Source organism: Cinclus cinclus, chromosome 3 (assembly GCF_963662255.1).
Source record: "Cinclus cinclus chromosome 3, bCinCin1.1, whole genome shotgun sequence".
Taxonomy (NCBI): Eukaryota; Metazoa; Chordata; class Aves; order Passeriformes; family Cinclidae; genus Cinclus; species Cinclus cinclus.
The window spans coordinates 91392823-91412264 of NC_085048.1; the positions used below are offsets into that span (position 1 = coordinate 91392823).

The following is a 19442-nucleotide window of genomic DNA, read 5'->3' on the forward strand; positions in this document are numbered from 1 at the left end:
GCTATTTGCCCATTAGTTGATAGGGCTCTGCAGTGTGGGACTGTTGAATCACTGATGTTCAATGTTGCCTCGTTCTTCTCTTGACACTGGAAGGGGACAAGGATGATGATGTCAGAAAAAACAGTGCTGCTTCCTGGAAATACGGTTTTGTCAGGCCAGCTTTTTCTTCTGGGAAAATTGTTAGAAATGTGACGAGATATGTTTGAAGTATGTGTAGGTGTATGGAGAAAAGGTCAACCACATATTGATAAAGGCAAATCATGCCTCATATTATCAGACCTTTTGGAGTTTTTCTTTTAAGAACAAATCAGAAAGTGTGTAAGTTAAGTGTGACTCAGTGTAATGTTGTTGGATATACACTGATTAAATGGAAGAAAATTGATAAGGGGAGTTCTTGCAAATGTAAAGGAAAAGATTGAGTGTGGAATAGCAAAAAATGCTCTGTTTTTACTGGGGAATGGTCAGCAGACGAGCCTGAAGAGCCTTGGTAAAGAGAACTGTGCTAATCAGCATATTGATTAGCCTTCTGAAAAAGTGTTGAATAATATGGTTGATGATCACATGGTATTTTGTAACACTTGCAATAATTAAGATGGTGAGTAAAATTCAGCTTAAAAAATAGTGAAGTAATACATCAGGAAAAATTAATTTGAAGAAAGAATACCTGATCCATTAGGACTCCTAGCCTGTGATTCCAGGAAGCATTTGTTTGTCATTGTGGCTGGTTCTGGATTTAAACTTTTGTCTGAAACTGTAAATTTAAATGGCATGTAGGGGAAGTGACTCCTGCATGCATGGTTAATTTTCTTTTCCTCTTTGTCTGCTAACAAGTTACTTTACAGGATCGGACACAACATTCTGGACAATATAAGAGATGTTTCATCTTGCTGTAGCTGTTCCTCGATAACAGCATATTCTCTGGATTGGCTGAGAAGTCACACTGTGTATTACATGGTTTAGGGATTTAGTTTAAGGAAAAAGTAATTCAAATGAACTGCATTTCAAAATCCAGTTAAAAACAATAGGGGCTTTAGTGTTTGAGGTTTTCACTTAAGAGGGAGGGAAAAATCTAGTTTTTTTGCTGTTTAATTTTTCTATGGGAAAAATATCAAAAGCTTGTACCTGACAGATTTTATTATAGCAAATTTGGAGTACCCTTTTTATAAGTTTAAATAATTAAATCTGTTTTGAATTTTGCCTGTGCTTCTCCAGTAGACCTCAATGTTGGTCAAATATCAGGTATGTTAGTCTAGACTTCTGTTTTTTTTTCCTTGCAAATTACTTGTCTTCACTTGCCTACAAAAATGTAGGCTTTGACTTTAAAAAATGTAGGAGTTAAATGATGGTCCCATCATTCTCTTGGAAAAAAAGAGAAAAATTTATGTATGTTACTTAAAAAGATACACAGATCAAAGTACTTTTTCTTATATCCTGGTTTGTATTTATAGGTATCAGTTGTGTTTGGATACTTGGGCTAAAGTTATTTAATTTACATAGTATAAAAAAATGGCATATATCAGGACTGGTAGGTACTCTGATGTTATAACGATGTGGAATGATGACCTATTAGTTAATAATGTTAGTTTAGTTTTCTTGTTACATGTTGGATAAGGAACTGTGTAAAGGTACATCCTTTTCTTTTTTGGGACACAGAAAATAAATCAGCCTCATCCTCAAAGCTCTTTGAGTCACCGAGAGATTGCTCGGCATCAGGCTTCCTCATCCGTGTTTTCATGGCAACAGGAAAAGACACCAGCTAGAAATCAAGAAACACCTGCAAGGGGAGGTTCTGCAGCATCTTCCTTTTCATGGGATAAAGAAACAAATTCAAGTATTCTATCAGAGAAGAATGAGTTTGACAACAGCTTTGCTGAGAACTCAAATTCTTCCCTCATAATCCAGCTAAGAGCACAGAACCAAGGTATCTGATGCATTTCTTTAAGACCCAGAGGCAGTTTCCTCTATGGTTTCATGAAAGCTGGTGTGCATGTAGAATCAAGCTATTGAAATTAGTGCTTTAGCAAGGAAAAAAGAAAGATACTTGTTGCCTCTGGCAGCTGGCCCTGTTGGCTGCTGGTGTATTTTCAGTGGTCAGCCACACATAGAGATGATCTACAAGCTGTGGTATCTTTTACATAAGGGGTATGAGAATTAGAAGGGAACAGTTTGTCTATTTGGGCTGAGTAGGGGGCATCATCTAAAAGGAAAAATGCCTTTTTCCATTAATCCCATTGCTCAAGGAACAATCTTCTTAAAACAGCTGCAAAAAGCTCTTCAGGATTTTGTTGCATGTCACTGCAAAATTCAATTCTATTATTTCCTTATTTTTCTATGCTATTGATACTTTTGACTGAGCACTAAGTGTCTTAAAAATTCAACGATTGGACATACTTAGTGCATAACTGATTTGGTCCTTGCTGGATGCTACTGGAAGCACGAAATGAAGTATGCTGAAAAAGTACAATTAACACCAAGATATGGTCTTGTATTGCACATACTGACATGAATAAATAATCCTTCCTGTCATCTGATAGTTGTAATAGAGGAATTAGCTGCTTTGTTGTGGATTTATCTATCATTCACTTGAGCTGGCTAGTTGTACTCTTTGGACAGCTTTTCCACTATTTATTACAGGTCACTGTACTGTCCAAACTCATACTTCAAATACCTCACAGCTTCAATTTTGGTGGCTTTTTCAACTTGGAAGCCATACAAATTCAGAATCAGGAAGACAGGAGTTAAAAAAAAAAAAAAAGAAAAAAAGGCTGAAAACAACAACAAAACAGAAGACTTGCCAAAACCAGATAATAGTAATTCTGGATAACGCTTCCTGTAGCTGTCTTATGTTTTCTGCTGAGAATTGTGTTTCTACTGTTTTGTGGTTTTTGGAAGATAAACTCTTACTGTGAGAATATTGTTTGATTTAGTTTTGTAGGTATGCAGTTTTAAGGCATGAAAATGATTAAAACACAAAACAGGACATTTACAATTACCAAATAGTTGAAAAGTCTTTTGGAAGCACAGCTGCCCCAAGCAAATGCTTGTAGTGGATATACTTGTAAAAAGAAAAAAAAAATAGATATTTCAAGTGACATGTTTAAAAACAGTAACAAAAATAAACCAGCAGAGGAACAAATTTCTTTGCTTTTGCAGCACTTGTTCCTGAGCTCTTATGTTTGTGTTCCTTCTTATGAGGCAGGAATTATTGATTGAGACTTAACTGTCTTTCAGTCTTGGTAGTTTTTGTCATTGATATCACAGTAGATGACAGTTAAAACTTGTTTTAACTTGCTGAAAATTTTACAGGGTTTCTGCCTGTATCAAGAAATTGGTTTGTTGTCAAACATTTTAAATACTTGGAAGAGGTATCTCCCAAAGCAGAAAGTATCCTTAATCTTTACTATTTTTAAATTCAGAACTGAATTCCATTATTAAAGACCTAGAGCAGCAATTGCAAGCTCAAGAAAAACTGAAGAGGTCCCATATGAGTAAACATCAAGAAACTGAACAGGAGCTAGACAGACTGAAGTTGGAGTTAACTGAGAAGGATAAAATTCTGAACAAAACCAGAGATAAACTGACTCAAACAAGTACACAAGTTGATCAAGCTACCACACAGGTAAAATGTTGCCCACACATCTTCTAACTGTCCTTAGAATTCATTGCCAGTATTTTTACGTGTCAGTTTTCAGCCATTTAGTAATAACCAAGGTTCTTAGACTAAGTTTCTTGAGAGTTTACTGAGGATCAAGTTTTAATTGATTAAATATTAATATGTAACATTTTCTGGAAGGTTCTTACACTACTTGAAAAAATAATTTTCATACTCGGGTAGGAATGACTTAAATTCTGAAAAAAAAATATTTACTGATCAAGTTGCATAGAGCAACAATGACATCTGGTGGCCAGTTGTGACCTGAAAAAGACTGTTGCATCTTTGGCTGGAGATCAGAATCCTGTTGGTATACTACAGGCATCTGTGGGGGCATAGCCCTTGTACTGTAAATTGCTTGTTTTAGAAAATGTCTAGGTAAAAATGCAGTGCAAGATTAGGAATATATGCAGTTTCTAAAAGGAATTTCAGTCTAATCCTAAGGATCTTGAATTCATAGTAAAGATCAGTATAATAGTGCAACTTGCTTAGTCAGGAATTTACGGGGTGTATGTAAATACACAAAAAAATCTGCCAGTGCTTGAAGTAATTTAAACTGCAGAAGGTAACAAGTAAGTCTTTTCCTTGATTAATCAAGTTGCATTCCCTTCCTGAAGTTCCTTTTTACAACATTTAACAAATTTGAAATTAGTGCACAGATGTTGTTATTCCTTGAATTGTCTTAATTTCATTTATCTCAACTTTTTTCTCTACTGGTTTTATTCATCTACAGTATAATGAAAAAGATGTTTGTTTGTATCTTCTCTGTGTAGAATATTTATCCATGTTTGCCAGCAAGTTTCTGCATGCTGCTTAAGTATATTATTGAGCTAATGTCTCCCACAACTCCTGCATAGACCCTTAAAAAAATAAACCTTATCGTGTTTGCACGTAAACCTTGAACGTCCTGCCTTCTCAGAGAGACAGCAACATTTGCCTATTGATAATTCTGTGAGGAACTAGTGTGGGGGAAGTCTTAGCTGGGTAAGGGAAAATCAAATGCCTGACATAGTCCCTTGACTTCATAAAGGCACTATCATCATGGTGAGTTTTTGGGAAGACACAGCTGATTCAGTCTGACAGCTCAATTTCTCTGAAAAGGGCTTAATTTTAATTTATTTCATTCAGAAATTACTTGATTCAAGATTCAGCTTCCTAAAATATTAGGGTATTGTGTATTTAGCTTTTCCCTTGTTAATTTTCTATGGGTGTAAGAGTGGAATTGTTTTACTGAGGAATCAAAGGGGGTGAAAAGCAGCCTAAGGGAAGGGGCAAGATTGTGTATCTAGAAACATGCGTGGGGAAGGACAAGAAGTGGGACTTGCCACCATTGGAACTGAGGTGAGCAGTGCATGTTGCCCCAGAAGTTTCCTTTGGTCCTGCCATCTGAAGGTGACTCCTTTCTGTTCTGTTTCTTCTTTCTTGCACTGGAATTGGATCTCTGCCTGCCCACCCTGGACTTGGAAAGTAGAACTGCATTGAGATTTTAGTTCATGCCTTGTAGCCTGGATTTATTCCTGGCGAACCCTCTTGTGCACTTCTGTGACTGGTACTGTTCACAGACCTCAAGCACAACACCTCTGTGTTATCAAGTATTTTCACACCTTGTGAGATCTGCAGCCTTTCTGCAATTGTTTTCATGTCACCTTACAGGAGTTCACAATCCCTGCAGTTTCTGCCTAATAACCTGACATCCCAGTACGACTACCTGCTTCTTATTCTCTTACTTCTGCTGTTTCATTAACTCAATAAACAGCTCTTATTGCTGAAGAAAGTGTCCCATTCACCCTTTGCCATTTTTCTTACTCTCTGGGGACAAAAAAAGTACATATTCTGCATTAATAGATTTGGTCTGGAATAAAATTTGCATTTTTTTTGTTCAGGAAGTTAGGTGAAAAATGCTTCACTCTCTTGGGTGCCATAATATTGACATAATCAACTGAGTTAAATAACAAGTTAACGTAGAGGTGAACACAGACATAGCCTGCTGATTTTTTTTAAAGTTTAAATTGTAAAAAATATCTCTTCTAATAAACTAAGCTGCTTCTTTTTTCTGTCCAAACCAACTTGCTGAATCACTTTGAAATTTGGAATATCCATTTATTTTCAGTCTAAACATGTAGTTGCTTAGCAGTTAGCAGTCATTCTTTAGTTGGTAGCAACCTGAGGTACTGAAAATACAATTTATTCTTAGTGTAGCATCTTTCTGCAGATTGTCAATCAAAAACATTGATTTTATTATCTAAATATATATTTTTGTTTTTTAACATATTTTTATGAATACTTAGATAATATAATATCTTATATATAAAGATGTTTTTATTATTATGTGTATATATGTGCACACCTCATGCATACATTTAAAAGTACATCTGCTCTTCCTATATATACACACACGTTTTCTCACTAGCATAAGGAAGAATGAGTTTTGTACTTTTTATTCCTAAGAATTTCTATGGTACCAGCTAAAATTACTGTAGTTATATGAATGCTAGAACAATTGTGGTAGCTGACAGCAGTGGGGTTTTTTTTTCTGTGAAGGCTTATATATTTAAATGAAACATCACTTTAACAGTTGTGATTGATAATGAAATTATTATAGGTCCAAACGTTGGAGCAAAAGGTGAAGCGATTATCAGAAGAACTGAATTGCCAACGACAAAATGCTGAGAGTGCTCGTCAGTCTTTAGAACAGAAATTAAAGACAAAGGAAAAGGAATACCAACAGGTAAAGAAGGAGAGCTTGTAAACTTTGACTACTGGGGAGATGAAATTAATTGGCTGATGTTGTGTATCTAATTTTCTGTTAGTTGCCATCACATTTGACAGAGAGGGAGAAGTTGCAAAGGCATTTGAAAAAATGGAAAACAAACATTCCAATAGTGGAAAAAGAAACACTTGGAAACCATTTGGAAAAAATGGAAAGAAAACATTTCAATAGTGTTGGAGAGGTGCAGGATTATGTTGGTATTCACCAGACAATAAAGAACATGTTTGAGAGATGGAGTGAGATGCAAATCCATGAGAAATTAGGCTCCATTTTTCATAAAAGTATGTATATGTGAGCTCAAACTTAGTAACAAGTCAATTATTTCTGTGGAATTAGAGTTAATTTTGCGTGCATTTCACACAGAAGAAAATAATTTCTTTAGGATTTTATCTCTATTATTCTGATTTTGGTTCATGCTTAGAAGATGTTAACATAGCCAATTAGCATGAGTGTCTTTAATTTACTTCATGCCAGCTCTTGCAGAGAGGAAGTGTAGCACTATCCCCAGATTTTTTCTGGAATGAGATTATATTTAGTATTAACAGCATTAACATTGATTTGGATTAGGGCTAAACTCTTTGTATTTTTCTTTTTAAGATTAATAATGTAATCAGTGTTAGGAAATCCAAGACACAGATTCAAAAGTGATAGTGCTGTTTTAGATGGGCACTTTCACTGTGCTTTATGGATTGAATATGTGGGGATTGCCCTGAGGAAGACTGCTTGTTGTGTCAAGAGTTTGACCTGAAACCTCTTCTCTAATGTGTGTCCAGATAGGTAAAATAATTGGCAGAGGAGTTCTGGTGGGGTAGCCAATAAACAGTGCTGCTACCAGCAGTCTCTAGTGGAAAAGTGATTTTATGAAGTCTATTAGTCTAGGTGCTACCTCAGGATCACAAATTGATACTGAATCTTTGTAGAAGTGGGAAATTGGAACAGCTGATCTTAGTATTGGAATAGCTGTGACATCACTGTATTAATCAAAGGATGGGTTGAAGGCCTATGACTCTTCTGTCCTGGTTATTCCTTTTTCTTTTAGTTAGCTAAAAAAAAAAAGCCCTTCATAAAATGAGTATGTAAGCCCTCATACTGCCACTCTGAGTTGTTCAGCAAGGCCGTTAATTTTGAAGAACTATTTTCCTGTAATAGTTAGGATCTGTGAGCTGTTACAAGCTCTTAAAATGCTTGTTTTAATGTTCATTTATTTATAATATTAGTCTGTCAAGTCCTATTTAAAGGCTCTGTATTACATCATCTTGCTACAAAATTTGTGCAGTATTGTGGTAATAAATCAACCTTATACTATGGTAAGTAATAGCAGAGATGAGCTTGTCTACTGGTACTCTAATTCTTACATGAAATTTACCTTTAGTATGAAAAATTTTAACACTATTACTTTCATTAGTTTTAGATTCATTTTTTCCCCTTTCTGTGACAGGAATGTTAGAGTAATTAAATGAACATCTTAAGCAGATGACAGAAACTGGGTTAATGTCATTCTTGCCTATGTGGCATTTGCCTCATGAATCAAAGCTGGGTTTAAACTGTTGTTTGCTGTTTAAGAATAGTGTCCCTGAGCAGGCATATAAAAATCAGTTATTTCTGTAGTAACCAAAATAAAAACTTGTGCTCGTGTGTTTCTTTGCTTCACTGCCACTGTTTTCTAGGAGCTCTCTTGTCAGCAGCGTTCCTTGCAAACACTGGATCAGCAGTGCAACCAGATAAGAAGCAAACTGAATCAGGAGCTACAGCAAGCCAAAAATGACTTCAACATTCTGCAGGCAGAATTTGACAAAGTAGGCTTTTTTTTTAAGAATTAAAATTCTCTACTGGAATGGTATTTAGTTGTCTCAACAGCACTGCCTTAATTTAATTATACATAAAGCAAGAAAAATAATTAATGTGGCATCTTGTATTAATGTTTTTACAGTATGTATTAGATGTTTTGTGTTTATGATTTGGTATTTCTTACTGAAATACTATGTATTTAAATGTGAATTATAGGTTTTTAAAAGTTTGTGGCTAGCTGACTCCTCACAGGTTAGGAGATGGAAATTCAGACAGTGCAAGTAAAATAAATCTGAGAAAGGAGCAGCTAAGGCTGATCACAAGACACTTTATGTAAAAAAAAAAAAGCCCATGCAGAGGTGTAGTTTGACGATAGAGCTACTGACCAACAGGTCATCACCCGTTGGAAAAACAGTCCCATTTGCATATACCCTGGCCATGCATTCCTTGTGTGATCCAGGAGACAGCTGATAGAAGGGATAAAAGAGCAAAGAAAATATTACATTTAAGTTAGTACATGAGTATACAGAACCAAGTGTTTGCTATCAGTTTAACTTCCTGAATTGGTTGTTCACAAAATCAGATGTCATGTCTTGTGTAAGGAATAAGGTCAGTGTGAAGGAGCTCTTCCACAGCTTTGGCAGCAGCTAGCTATTAAAACACATCAGTTTTCACAAACTCCCAACTTTAAGTAGGTTAGAAAGCAGCACAAGCCTCAGGAGTGGGTGACCAGAAAAGAGGAGTGTTTAAAAGCCTCTGAAAACCCTTGAGAAAATTTCTCAAGCAGCAGCACCAACAGATTTTCTAAAAAGGGCTGAAACTTCTTGAAAGTTATGTTGAGAAGCCCCATTTACAGGCAGCCTGAACTGAGACATCATTTCTGTTGCTGCCAACAGCTTTCTTGCAGGCTTCTTTTATTTTAGAAATATAGCTGTGGAACTACATTCAGTCAAAAGTTTTTATTGGAGGCTTCTTTATTGTATGTGTTTTCTTTCATATATGCTTACTGAAAAAATTATTTAATTGAGAGGACAAAAAGTGCCTTTTACTTCCTTCTCAAAGAAAGGTAATTTATTAGTTGATGACCTTTAATAGACTTTTTTTTAGTCTGGAGCATTTTAGGCCTCTTGAGAGCATTAAAAACTGGACATTTTCATAAAGTCTCTGTCAATAGAGCAGTAATTGCAGTTATGATTCTAATTTTCTGATTCACACAGCTTGGCAAAAAGGCAATCTTATTCTAATCACATTTCTGTCCTACAGATATCATTGTAGTGCTGTAGCTGCAAGTTGGATGAATTAATCTTATTTTAGACAGTCTAGAAATGTATGTATTTTAGAGACATACCATTGTTTTGGTCAGAAGCAAGGGAGTGGAAAGGCACTTATCTAATATTAAGCAACTTGTCTGTAAACAACAGTAAAGCAACCCTTGGGTTCATGGTGGGATAAAATAATGTAGTTTCATTTTGTAGCAGAATGTTGAGTTCAAGAAGGGGAGTTTAAAGAAAGCAGTTGTGCCTGTGATTACAATGCTGGTTTTCCAGGTAATATCAGCAAAACAGTGCTTGGAGCATGACACCAGTGATCTCACCCAGAAGTTGTGCAGAGCAGAGCAGGCTCTATCAGCAGCCCAGGCTAAGGAAGCTGATCTGACAAGAAGCTTTCAGGTGAGCAATGCTGAGGAGTATTTGGCAGAATTAATGCCATAGATCACCAGTTTATAAACAACATTTTAGAGCATTTGCTCATAATTGTGCTTTTCCTCATAAGGAATCTTTCAGAACTTCTGTGGACTATGTTAACTCATCCTAGCTGTAACAAAAAATGTGGCCTTCCCTAACGTTACTGTAGTTTCTGGAATGAGTTGTGTGGTTAGGATTCATTGCTGTAATGCTGATGGTATGGTTCTAGTTCATGTTGGACTTATTTTAAAATAAAATACATTGCCTTTCAAGAGATTTTTGCTTTTGGTTCTGAAATAGAAATTGAAGAATAATAAAATGCATGTTTGAGTTTTGAAAGTAAGTTCTAGAATCATTGACTTTTGGACTTTTGGTTCATACTGTTAAACTCAGTTGAATGGACTTTTGGTTCATACTGTTTAAACTTTTCAAAAAAAAAATGCATCTTTCTTAGAGTGAGAGTTTTTCCAGCACTGTATATTTATTGGACTTTCTCCCAGACGAAGGTAAATTCAGAGAAGTTTCTGTATGCTGCCAAACTACCACACCCACACCTGCAGAACCCTTTTCACTTTAGATTCTCTTCTGTCTTCTCAGTTAAATTGTTTTGCTTTAGTGGCAACCAGAATAGCTACACTTCAAATTGTTAATTTTGCTGCTAGAGACCTCTCAATGCAAATTTTATCCTTTATGTGGAGAATCAGCAGTAAGTAGGAAAAGCATCTGGGCACCTATTTAATCCATGTCACAGTTTGGTTTTGTTAAACACTCATTTTGCTTGTTGCCAGTTGTCAGCAGATATAAAATAACCTGGCGTAGTCTCTGCTAAAAAATTACCTTTAAAATTCTCTGCAAAAGTCTTAGGTAAAATAGTGGGTTTTGTTCAGATCATCACAAACTTTTGTATGGATTGAGTATATTGTGAAAATTTAGGTACATTTCTTACTGTTAGATTGCAGTGTTTGAAAATATTCCCAGCTATTGGAATCTGACTATTGTTAGAACAGCACTTTGCATGGTTTTGGCCCAGCTTACTGGTTTTCTCTCATACAATGACTTGTTGAGCAAATCCAGAAGAGGCCACCAAGGAGATAATCAGAGGGATGGAGCACCTCTCCTACAAGGAAAGGCTGGGAGACTTGGGTTTGTTCAGTCTGGAGAAGAAAAGGCTTTGGGGTGACCTAATTGTGGCCTTCCAGTCCCTGAAAGGAACCTACAAGAAAGATGGAGAGAGACTATTTACAAAAGCATGTAGTGACAGGATAAGGGGGAATGGTTTCAAACTGACAGGTAGGAGGTTTAGACTAGATACTAGGAAAAAATTCTATACCCAGTCTAAGGGAGGTCCCTGCCTGTGGCAGGGAGGTTGGAATTTGATGACCTTTAAGGTCCCTTCCAACCCAATGTATGATTCTGTGGGTAGTGGGAATGTTTGCACCAAACCAAAATAATTGGACCTATCAGCCATTTTAATTCCTTAAACTTGTCCGGTTTTGTTTCCACATATCACCCTAGGTTTTCTAATGAATGATTTTGTGTATTTGTATTGCGTCTGTACATGCAGCTTTGAATGCAAGGGGTTTAGATGCTTGGGCTTCTTTGAAAATTTATTAAGATTGCTAGCAAACTTATTCATTGAAATTTATATGTGACTGGATTTTTTTTAACTGCCGGTGGGGAAGGCAACTGTTTGCTACAGTGACAATTTTAATGGTGTTCTGAGAGCAATTTATTTACGTTGTTGTAAAAACAACCCTGCCATGCCAGCAAGCGTTTAATTTTTTTCATTCAGACCTTTCCATTTCTTGAGCTTGGCTTTTGTGAATTGATGCACATCTGCTAGTAGGAAATGCATGAATAATTGATGCTCTGTTTTCATTTGGGCCATGTCAGTTCTGTGCCATCTGTTGTCCAGAGCACAGGAGTTTGGAGAACAAAGATGAGTTTCTTTTAAGAACTTTTATTTACTTCCTGGGTGCAATGCAGTTTTTTTTGTTGGTGGTGGTGATAGTGTGTTTTATTTGCTTGTTTGGTGTTTTTTAAATCTATTTATTAGGAAGAAAGCGCTGTCAATTGCAAAGTAACCCTCTGAAAGCGTAAGCACTTCTAAATAAAATTTGACCAGTGCTGCCATGTTGTTAGGTGCAGTGGAAAGAGAACTTGTCTCCACATGAGGTGACAGGTGAAATCTTAATTAACATTTCATGTTAATTTTCATGCCATTGCAGGGATTTGTTTACTGAGCTGCTTTGGGAAAGTAGCCTGACTTCATCAGCTCAGATTTTGTAGAATTTGTCCTGTCCCATCTCTTTCTGTGAGGCAATGTGGAGCTGTTTGTTCTATGCTAATGAGGACCACACTGACTACATCAACTGGCAGAACCTCTCAGATGCTGTCAATTAATTAAGAATAAAAAATTCAGCTTATGTTTCTAAGGAGTGCTTAGGAACCCAGGCATAGGTGTCCAAAGTCTTAACAGGACCAATGGAATATCTTTACCTTGATTTAATGAACTGAGTCCATTGAACTCATGATCAATTTGCATGAAATATGGCCTTATTTGGTTTTGGTTTAGGAAGTGAAGCAGGAGAAAAATCTTCTCAACTGTCAACTTGAAAAGAAATCACAAGAGATCCACCAGCTGGAAGAAGATCTAAATATGATCAAGCAATCTCTAAAACAAAGCCAAAATTTTGCAGAAGAGATGAAAAGTGAGTTATTATTTTAATTTTATAGAACTCTTTCTGGATGTTTTCTCCAATGCTTTAAGTTTCATTGTCAATTAAGTAAAACATTTCTGCTGGGGACATGATTAGTGGTTTTTAAGAACATTAAGTTTGTACTCTGTTTTGAAAATAATCAAAGTGTATTGAACTTATCAGCAAGTTTGTTTTCATAGACTCTATTTTAATTAAAATCCTTATGTTTTACAATCTGCTTTCCACAAATGAACTGTATGTAGTGCCTGATAGCCTAAAGTAATATAAACATCCTTCATCAAGTATATAACATAACAGTAATGCTTTGCAGTAGAATGAGAATTGAAAATAGTGAAAGTAAATAGTAACACCTCATCTAGAAAGTTATCAGTAGACTTGCCAGTATTGATTGGCAAGGATCTGATGGTGTTTTCTTCTACAGATAAGAATGCTGTTCAGGAAGTGGAGCTGAAGTTACTGGAAGAGAAATTTAAAAGGCAAGAGAGCTCGCTTTCACTGGAGAACATGAAAATTGCTTTAGCTGACATGGAGAAGCAACAAGAGTCTGCCCGAGGTCTCCTCAAGGAAAAAGATAATCATATTAAAGAACAAGACTGTAAAATAAGTAAGATGGAGGGAGAATCAGAAACTTTGCAGAGATTCCTTGGATTAAAGCAGAGAGAATGTGAAGAATTGCAAAAAGAGGCTACTGTTTTTTCTCAATGGAAAAATGAAACTGATCATCTTATAAATAAACTTAAGTCTGAAAAGGAAGGTATGCTGGCTCATATTAATGACTTGGAGAGTTCCCTTCAAAGTCAGCAAAGCAAAAATCATGAGCTTAGTGAGAAACTCAGAATGATGCAAACTGAAAGTGACAGGAAATCCACAGAGATTAGAGAACTTAAAGATATGCTGGAATATAAAAGTACAGAATTAGAAGAACAAAAAAAAGCTTTTGATGAACTTAAGCAGAAAGCAGAATGTTCTGATAAAAAATACTGCAAAGAGATAGAAAATATGTCCTGTAAAATATTCCAGCTCACCAACCAAGTTGCTGAAGTAGAAGAAAAGTTACAGTTGGCAGTAAGTCAAGGACTGCAAAGGGAACAGTGCTATCATGACTTGCTTGGTGAATATGAAAAAATCTGTTGTCTTGTTAAAGCAAAAGATATTTCAGAAATGACAGGAGAGGGAGAAGTTAATTTACAAAGCAGACAGGATAAGACTCCTTTAGATAATATGCAATTTGTAGCAACTAACTCCAGCACTGCAGATCATGGATGTTCAAGACCTCCTCAAGAAGTGGGAAAAACTAAAGATCTGGTCACTTTCCAAGAGCAGATCTCTTTTCTTGAGAGTTCTTTAGTGGCTCAAAAGCAGCTGAATTCAAATCAGCAGCAGCAGTATGAAGACTTACTTCAAATTAAGAGTGAAACAGAACAAAGGTTATTTGCAGTAGAACAGATGTACAAAAGCTTCATGACAGAAACCAAGCAGCACATCAGTAACTTGCAAGTGGATATTTCAGCACGTCAGGAATTAGTTGAAAAAACTACAGCTATTCTTGAGGAAAAGGACATGCAACTACAGACTCTGAATGAAAAATTAGAAAACCGACAAGTTGAGCTTCAGGATTTAAAGATCAATAATAAATTGCTTGAGGATTCTCTAAGGCAATTGAAGCTCATGTCTGAAACATGGGATTCAGAGAAGAAGGACATGTCTTCAATGATTTGCTCATACAGTAAAAAAATTGGTGAACTTAGTGAAGAAAATGCAGCCCTTAGGGATTTAAGTAGTGCTTTAAAGCAAGAACAAATAACTTTACTGGAGACAAATAAAAATATTTATGACAGCCTAAAGGAAAGAGAAGAAGTAATTTCTGAAATGTCTGGAAAACAAGAGGAGGAAAGACAGCATATTGAATCAAGAACTGAAGAAATCAAAACAGAGCTTGAAGTTTTGCAGACAAAGTATAAGTCAGTAGAAGAAGAAAATGGAAGAATTATGAACATTCTGAGGGAACAGACAATCAAATTAGATGAAACAAAAGCAAAATTAGAGCAAGAGAAACAGGTACTTAGTGAGAACAAAGATATCTTGCATAAACTAATAGCCTCAGAAGAAATAAAAAAGGATTTGGTTAATGAACTTCAGCAACTGCAGTCAGAATTTTCCAGCATCCAACATATGCCTTCTGTGGAGCTTGACTGTTTAAGCCAGGAAAGGTTAAATGCCAGGACAATACAAAATACAATGCAAGAGAAATTTGGCCTTGTGCTTCAAGAAAAGGAACAACTGGGAAAGGAACTACCAACAAAAAATGAACCTCTAATGTGCAATGTTAATTGTGAACAGAGACTCTGTTCAGAACAGTTGAGAAAATCCATGGAGGAAAAAGACATTGAGCTGAATAAATACCAGGTTAAACTTGAGCTTCTTCAAATGGATTTTGAGGATAGCCAACTCTCTCTAGAGAAATGCAGGTTAGAAGTGATGCAGCTGGAGACAGCTTTAAAAGGTATGGAAGGAGAACTTGAGAAAAATGTGAGAGAGAAAGAAAGACTGCAGCAAGAACTACTGTCTGTTAAAGAACTGCAAACTGCAGATTCTTTGCTCGCAGTAGAAGAGGAAGATGGCCACTCACTGGAGTATAATTACAGTGGCATTTCCCAGGATTGTGGCAAAAGAGAAATAGATGAAAGTCCTTCATCAGTGTTGCTGGCATGTTCTTTGCAGGTAACAATAGACCAGCTGAGTGAGCTTGAGAAAACGTGTGAGAGGTTGCAGAGTGAAAATGCTGCATTAACCTCTGGATTTAAAGATGCAAAAACCTATGCTACCACAGGTATTAATAAAGTGGAAGAGGAGAAAGATTATATAATGAATGTAGATAGCAATTTAAAAGCTGAGAAAGATGTTCTTTCTGATGAACTTATGGATCAAAGTGATAATGGTGATCTTAGAATGTTTTCTGATAATAAGGAAATGTCCTTCAGACTTAATAAATGCAGTTCTTCTGACTATGAAGATTTAAAATTGTCCAGCAAAGAAGTTAAGGTACACTTTGCAGAAGTAAGAGAGAAGCTTTTGACTTTCCAGAATGAACACCTAAAATTATATGAACAGCACTGTAGTATGAGCTCAAAGATATGTGAGCTGCAGTCTTGTATTGAAATACTGAAAGCAAAAAATTCTTCATTGTCAACAAGTCAGAGCAGTGCTCATGTAGATTCTGTGCAAATGTCGCTGTCATCCAGCCGAGACGGCACGCTGCCTAAATTAGATGAAACTAAGGCCACGGATTCTTCCTCAGACCTTTCTGTAAATCCCTGTTTGTTAGAAATAAGTGAAGTTGTTGATTCTCATAATAGTAGCTCATGCAAAGGGACAGAGGAAATGAATCAGACAGACAGCTCTGTAGAAGTAATTTCAGAGGATGCAATAGAAATTTTGGTTGAAAAGTGTCATAACGATCACAATTTGGACACTGTTAGAGAGCTCAGGAGTATTACTCCAAGAAAATCTAACCTTGAAAATAGAATTGAAGAACTTCAGATGCTCTGTCAAACATATGAGAAGGCCATCAAGGTGCTTGAAGATCAGTTTCATGTTCAAGAGAATATGAAAAATGAGGAAATACAAGAGCTGAAAGAAGTTATACTTTCTGAAAGGAAAGAAATAGATCATCTCAAACAGCAAAATTTGTCTGAAAAGGAAGAATGGCAGCAGAAGCTGAATAATGTGACTATGGAGATGGAGTGCAAACTGGCAGCAGAAAGGAAACAAACTGCGAATCTCTCTTTGGAGCTGGAAGCAGCAAGACTCCAACTACAGGTCCTTGATTTAAGTTCTCATTCACTGCTGTGCACAGATATTGAACATGTAAGTGATTGCTGTCATGCAAATGAGTTGTATGTAAATCCTTTGATTTGTGGTCACCCAAATAGAATTTTTGCAGTAAAATATCTTTAAAATTGTGCACCACAGAAGCAGTACTATTTTTTTGGAAAAAGAAGAAAAATAATCCATACTTGAGCAGTGAACTTTGTCCTTTTAATAATACTAATAATAGCTCACTTTGTCATGTAGACACCTGTTTTCCTAAAATACAGGAGGATGTGGTATCTTTACACTTAGTCTTTCAGCAAATTTATCTGAAATCCCTCCCTCAGTACCTTTAAAACCTTTTGGCCAAAGATGTATGTATAAGTAAGCATCAATCATTTCTGTAAGAAAGGGCGCTATGAAGTTTGGATGGATGATAGCTATTTTTCACATAAGAGCAGGAAATTTATTAGTTTAAGGAAAGTTTTAAAACTTACCTTGTTTTTTCTTATATGTATTCTTCCCCCTCCTATGTTTTTATTTTGATTGTTTCTTATTCCTTGCAGAACACAGAACAAGAAAACAACAGCCCTTATAAATTGGGAGTGCCTGTTGAAAACTCAGCTCTGAAAAACAATCTTAAAATAATCCCCATTGAGAAAACGGCTCTGGGAGATGCCACTGGGTGTGAAAAGGAAACTGAGACTGCTGAAGCAAGATTAATGGAAGATTACACTGAGAAAATTTCTGGACAACATGGGTGTGAAAATATGTCTAGAAAAATAGTCAGCCCCTCAGACCATGCCAGTGTGTTGTCATTTTCCAATAGTAGGGTTTTGAGTGCTGGGTATTTCTGTGAAAATCAAATAACTGCCGAAATGCTTCAGGAAGAGGCAAAGCAACAGACAGCTGAACATTTGAAGCTGATCTATGAGAGAGAAAAAAACCCAAACTATGTTGATTTAAAAATAAAAGTTGAGCAATTAGACTCAGAGATGAACTTCCAGGAGGCACAAATAATTTCAAATAGCTCAGCTTTTGCAGAACTGGAGGAAGCTACTGTAGCTGTTAAGGAAGAAAACTGTGGCGTAAAGGAAAAACATAGATCCGATTCTGTCAGTAAGCAGGAATTATCTCTTCAAGTAGTCTCATTAGAAAAAGAACCTGAGATCCTAGAGTCTGAGCTGGAGATGTGTAAAGTTAGATCGCCTAATGCAGCAAACACGTTTGATGTGGAAATGACCAAGTGTGTGGGTCAGGAACAATTTCTTGCGGCTGGAAATGAACAAGGGAGTCCAAAATCTGAGCAAGTTAATACTGAGAACCATGCCTTGTTCATAGAGTGTGACATTGAAATGCTTCAGGTGAAATGTCAGCAATTAGAAAGGGAGAGGGAAGTTAATCTCAAAACTATTTCTAGCTTTCAAGAGCACCTTGTTTCAGTCACAGCTGAGAGAAACTATGTTGGCCAAGAACTGAGTATTTTGTCTGAAAGCAAAAAAGAGCTGGATCAGAACTATCAAAACCTACAGGAGAAATTAAAAGAATTAGAGTTAAATAAAATGGATTCTACTGGATTCATTAGAAGGTTAGAGGATGAAGTGAGGACACAAGCAAATCTGCTTGAGGCTGCAAAATCTGATGCAAATCAGTTATCCAATGAAAAAGACTGTCTTTTTCAGAAGCTGCAAAGTTTAGAAAATGATGCTGTATCTTTTACCTTAGAAAAATTCCAGAATAAAGCAGCGGATTCAAAGGAAGAAAAAGAGCTGATTGCAAGAGAGTTGGGACCGATGCAGCATAAATTAAGTTCATCAGAAATGGAAAATTCAAAGCTTTCTAAGTCTTTGGAAGGCTTGTTAATGGAAAAAGGAGAACTTGCTGCAAGGCTCAGCGCAGCGCAGAAAGAAGCAGATCAATTGCGATGTGGAATTGAGAAGCTGAAAGTAAAAATTGAGTCTGATGAGAAAAAAAAACGTCACATTGCTAAAAAGCTGAGAGACAATGAACGGAAAGCTGACTGTCTCCAGGATAAAATAGAGAGGCTTGAAAGGGAATTGGAGATGTCAGAGAAAAATCTGGAAGATACAATTGTTGAGTTGGAGACTGCCAAAGCAGAGGCAGAAACATTAGCAACAGAGATGGAGGAGATGACTGAAAAGCTGACATGTTCTAACTTACAAATTGATGTCCTCACCTCACAAAAAGAGTGTTTGGCTAAAGATTTAAAAGAAATGCAAGAAAGATTCCTTGAACTAGAGTCTTCTAATTTGACTACAGCAAAACAGTTGGAAGAAAAGGAGGAAGAAAAGATACAAATCAAAGATGAGTTTGAAAATGCTGTGGCATTGCTGAGATCTGAGCTCAAAGATATGAGTGAGAAATTTGAGTTTTCACGCAAGGAGGAAGCAGATGCTAGAGCAAAAGAGCAAGTCTTGATGAATCAGGTGGCTCGTCTTGAGCAAGATAAGATAATGCTGTTACAGCAATGTCAGGAAATAAAAAATGAAAACATCAAATTGGATCAAGCAAGGGAAGTACTTGTTCATGAATTGATGGATTATAAACAAAAATTTGATGAAAAGGTGCAGGAAAATGGTGCTCTTGAAAAGCAGTTGGAAGAAACAGAAGCACTATCTTTGGAGCTGACTCACATGCAGCATGAACTTGAATGCTGGCACCAGGAAAAAGAGAGGCTTCAGAACTTGATTGCTGAGTTCAAGCTGAAGGAACAACATTTTTCTGATGGTGAAACCTCTCTGGATATCTTGAATGTTCTAAAAATGTCTTATAAGGACCTTGAGAAGGAGCTGGAATCTACAGTTTGTGAAAAGAACACTCTATGTATAAAGGTAATATAATTTCCATTAGGGTAGGATTCCCTTTGTAGGAGTGAGCATAAAGTGTCCTCTGGGTTTACCACTTCCTTAATAAATTAAGTTAAAATAATTTTAACCTCAGACTTCTGCAGTAAACATCCTATTTTTAAAATTACATTTTCCATACAATCATAAATT

At 36.3% G+C, this 19442-nt stretch overlaps 1 protein-coding gene across 1 annotated transcript in view; it reads left to right on the plus strand.

Moving 5' to 3' along the window:
- CENPF (centromere protein F) overlaps nucleotides 1-19442 on the plus strand; it is a 34101-nt gene that overhangs the window by 4731 nt on the left and 9928 nt on the right. Inside the window, exons 5-12 of the mRNA XM_062489305.1 lie at nucleotides 1654-1921; nucleotides 3417-3619; nucleotides 6255-6380; nucleotides 8090-8218; nucleotides 9758-9880; nucleotides 12471-12606; nucleotides 13037-16482; nucleotides 16992-19277. Coding sequence (XP_062345289.1) covers nucleotides 1654-1921; nucleotides 3417-3619; nucleotides 6255-6380; nucleotides 8090-8218; nucleotides 9758-9880; nucleotides 12471-12606; nucleotides 13037-16482; nucleotides 16992-19277 — 6717 coding nt within the window. The remainder of the gene's footprint in view (nucleotides 1-1653; nucleotides 1922-3416; nucleotides 3620-6254; nucleotides 6381-8089; nucleotides 8219-9757; nucleotides 9881-12470; nucleotides 12607-13036; nucleotides 16483-16991; nucleotides 19278-19442) is intronic.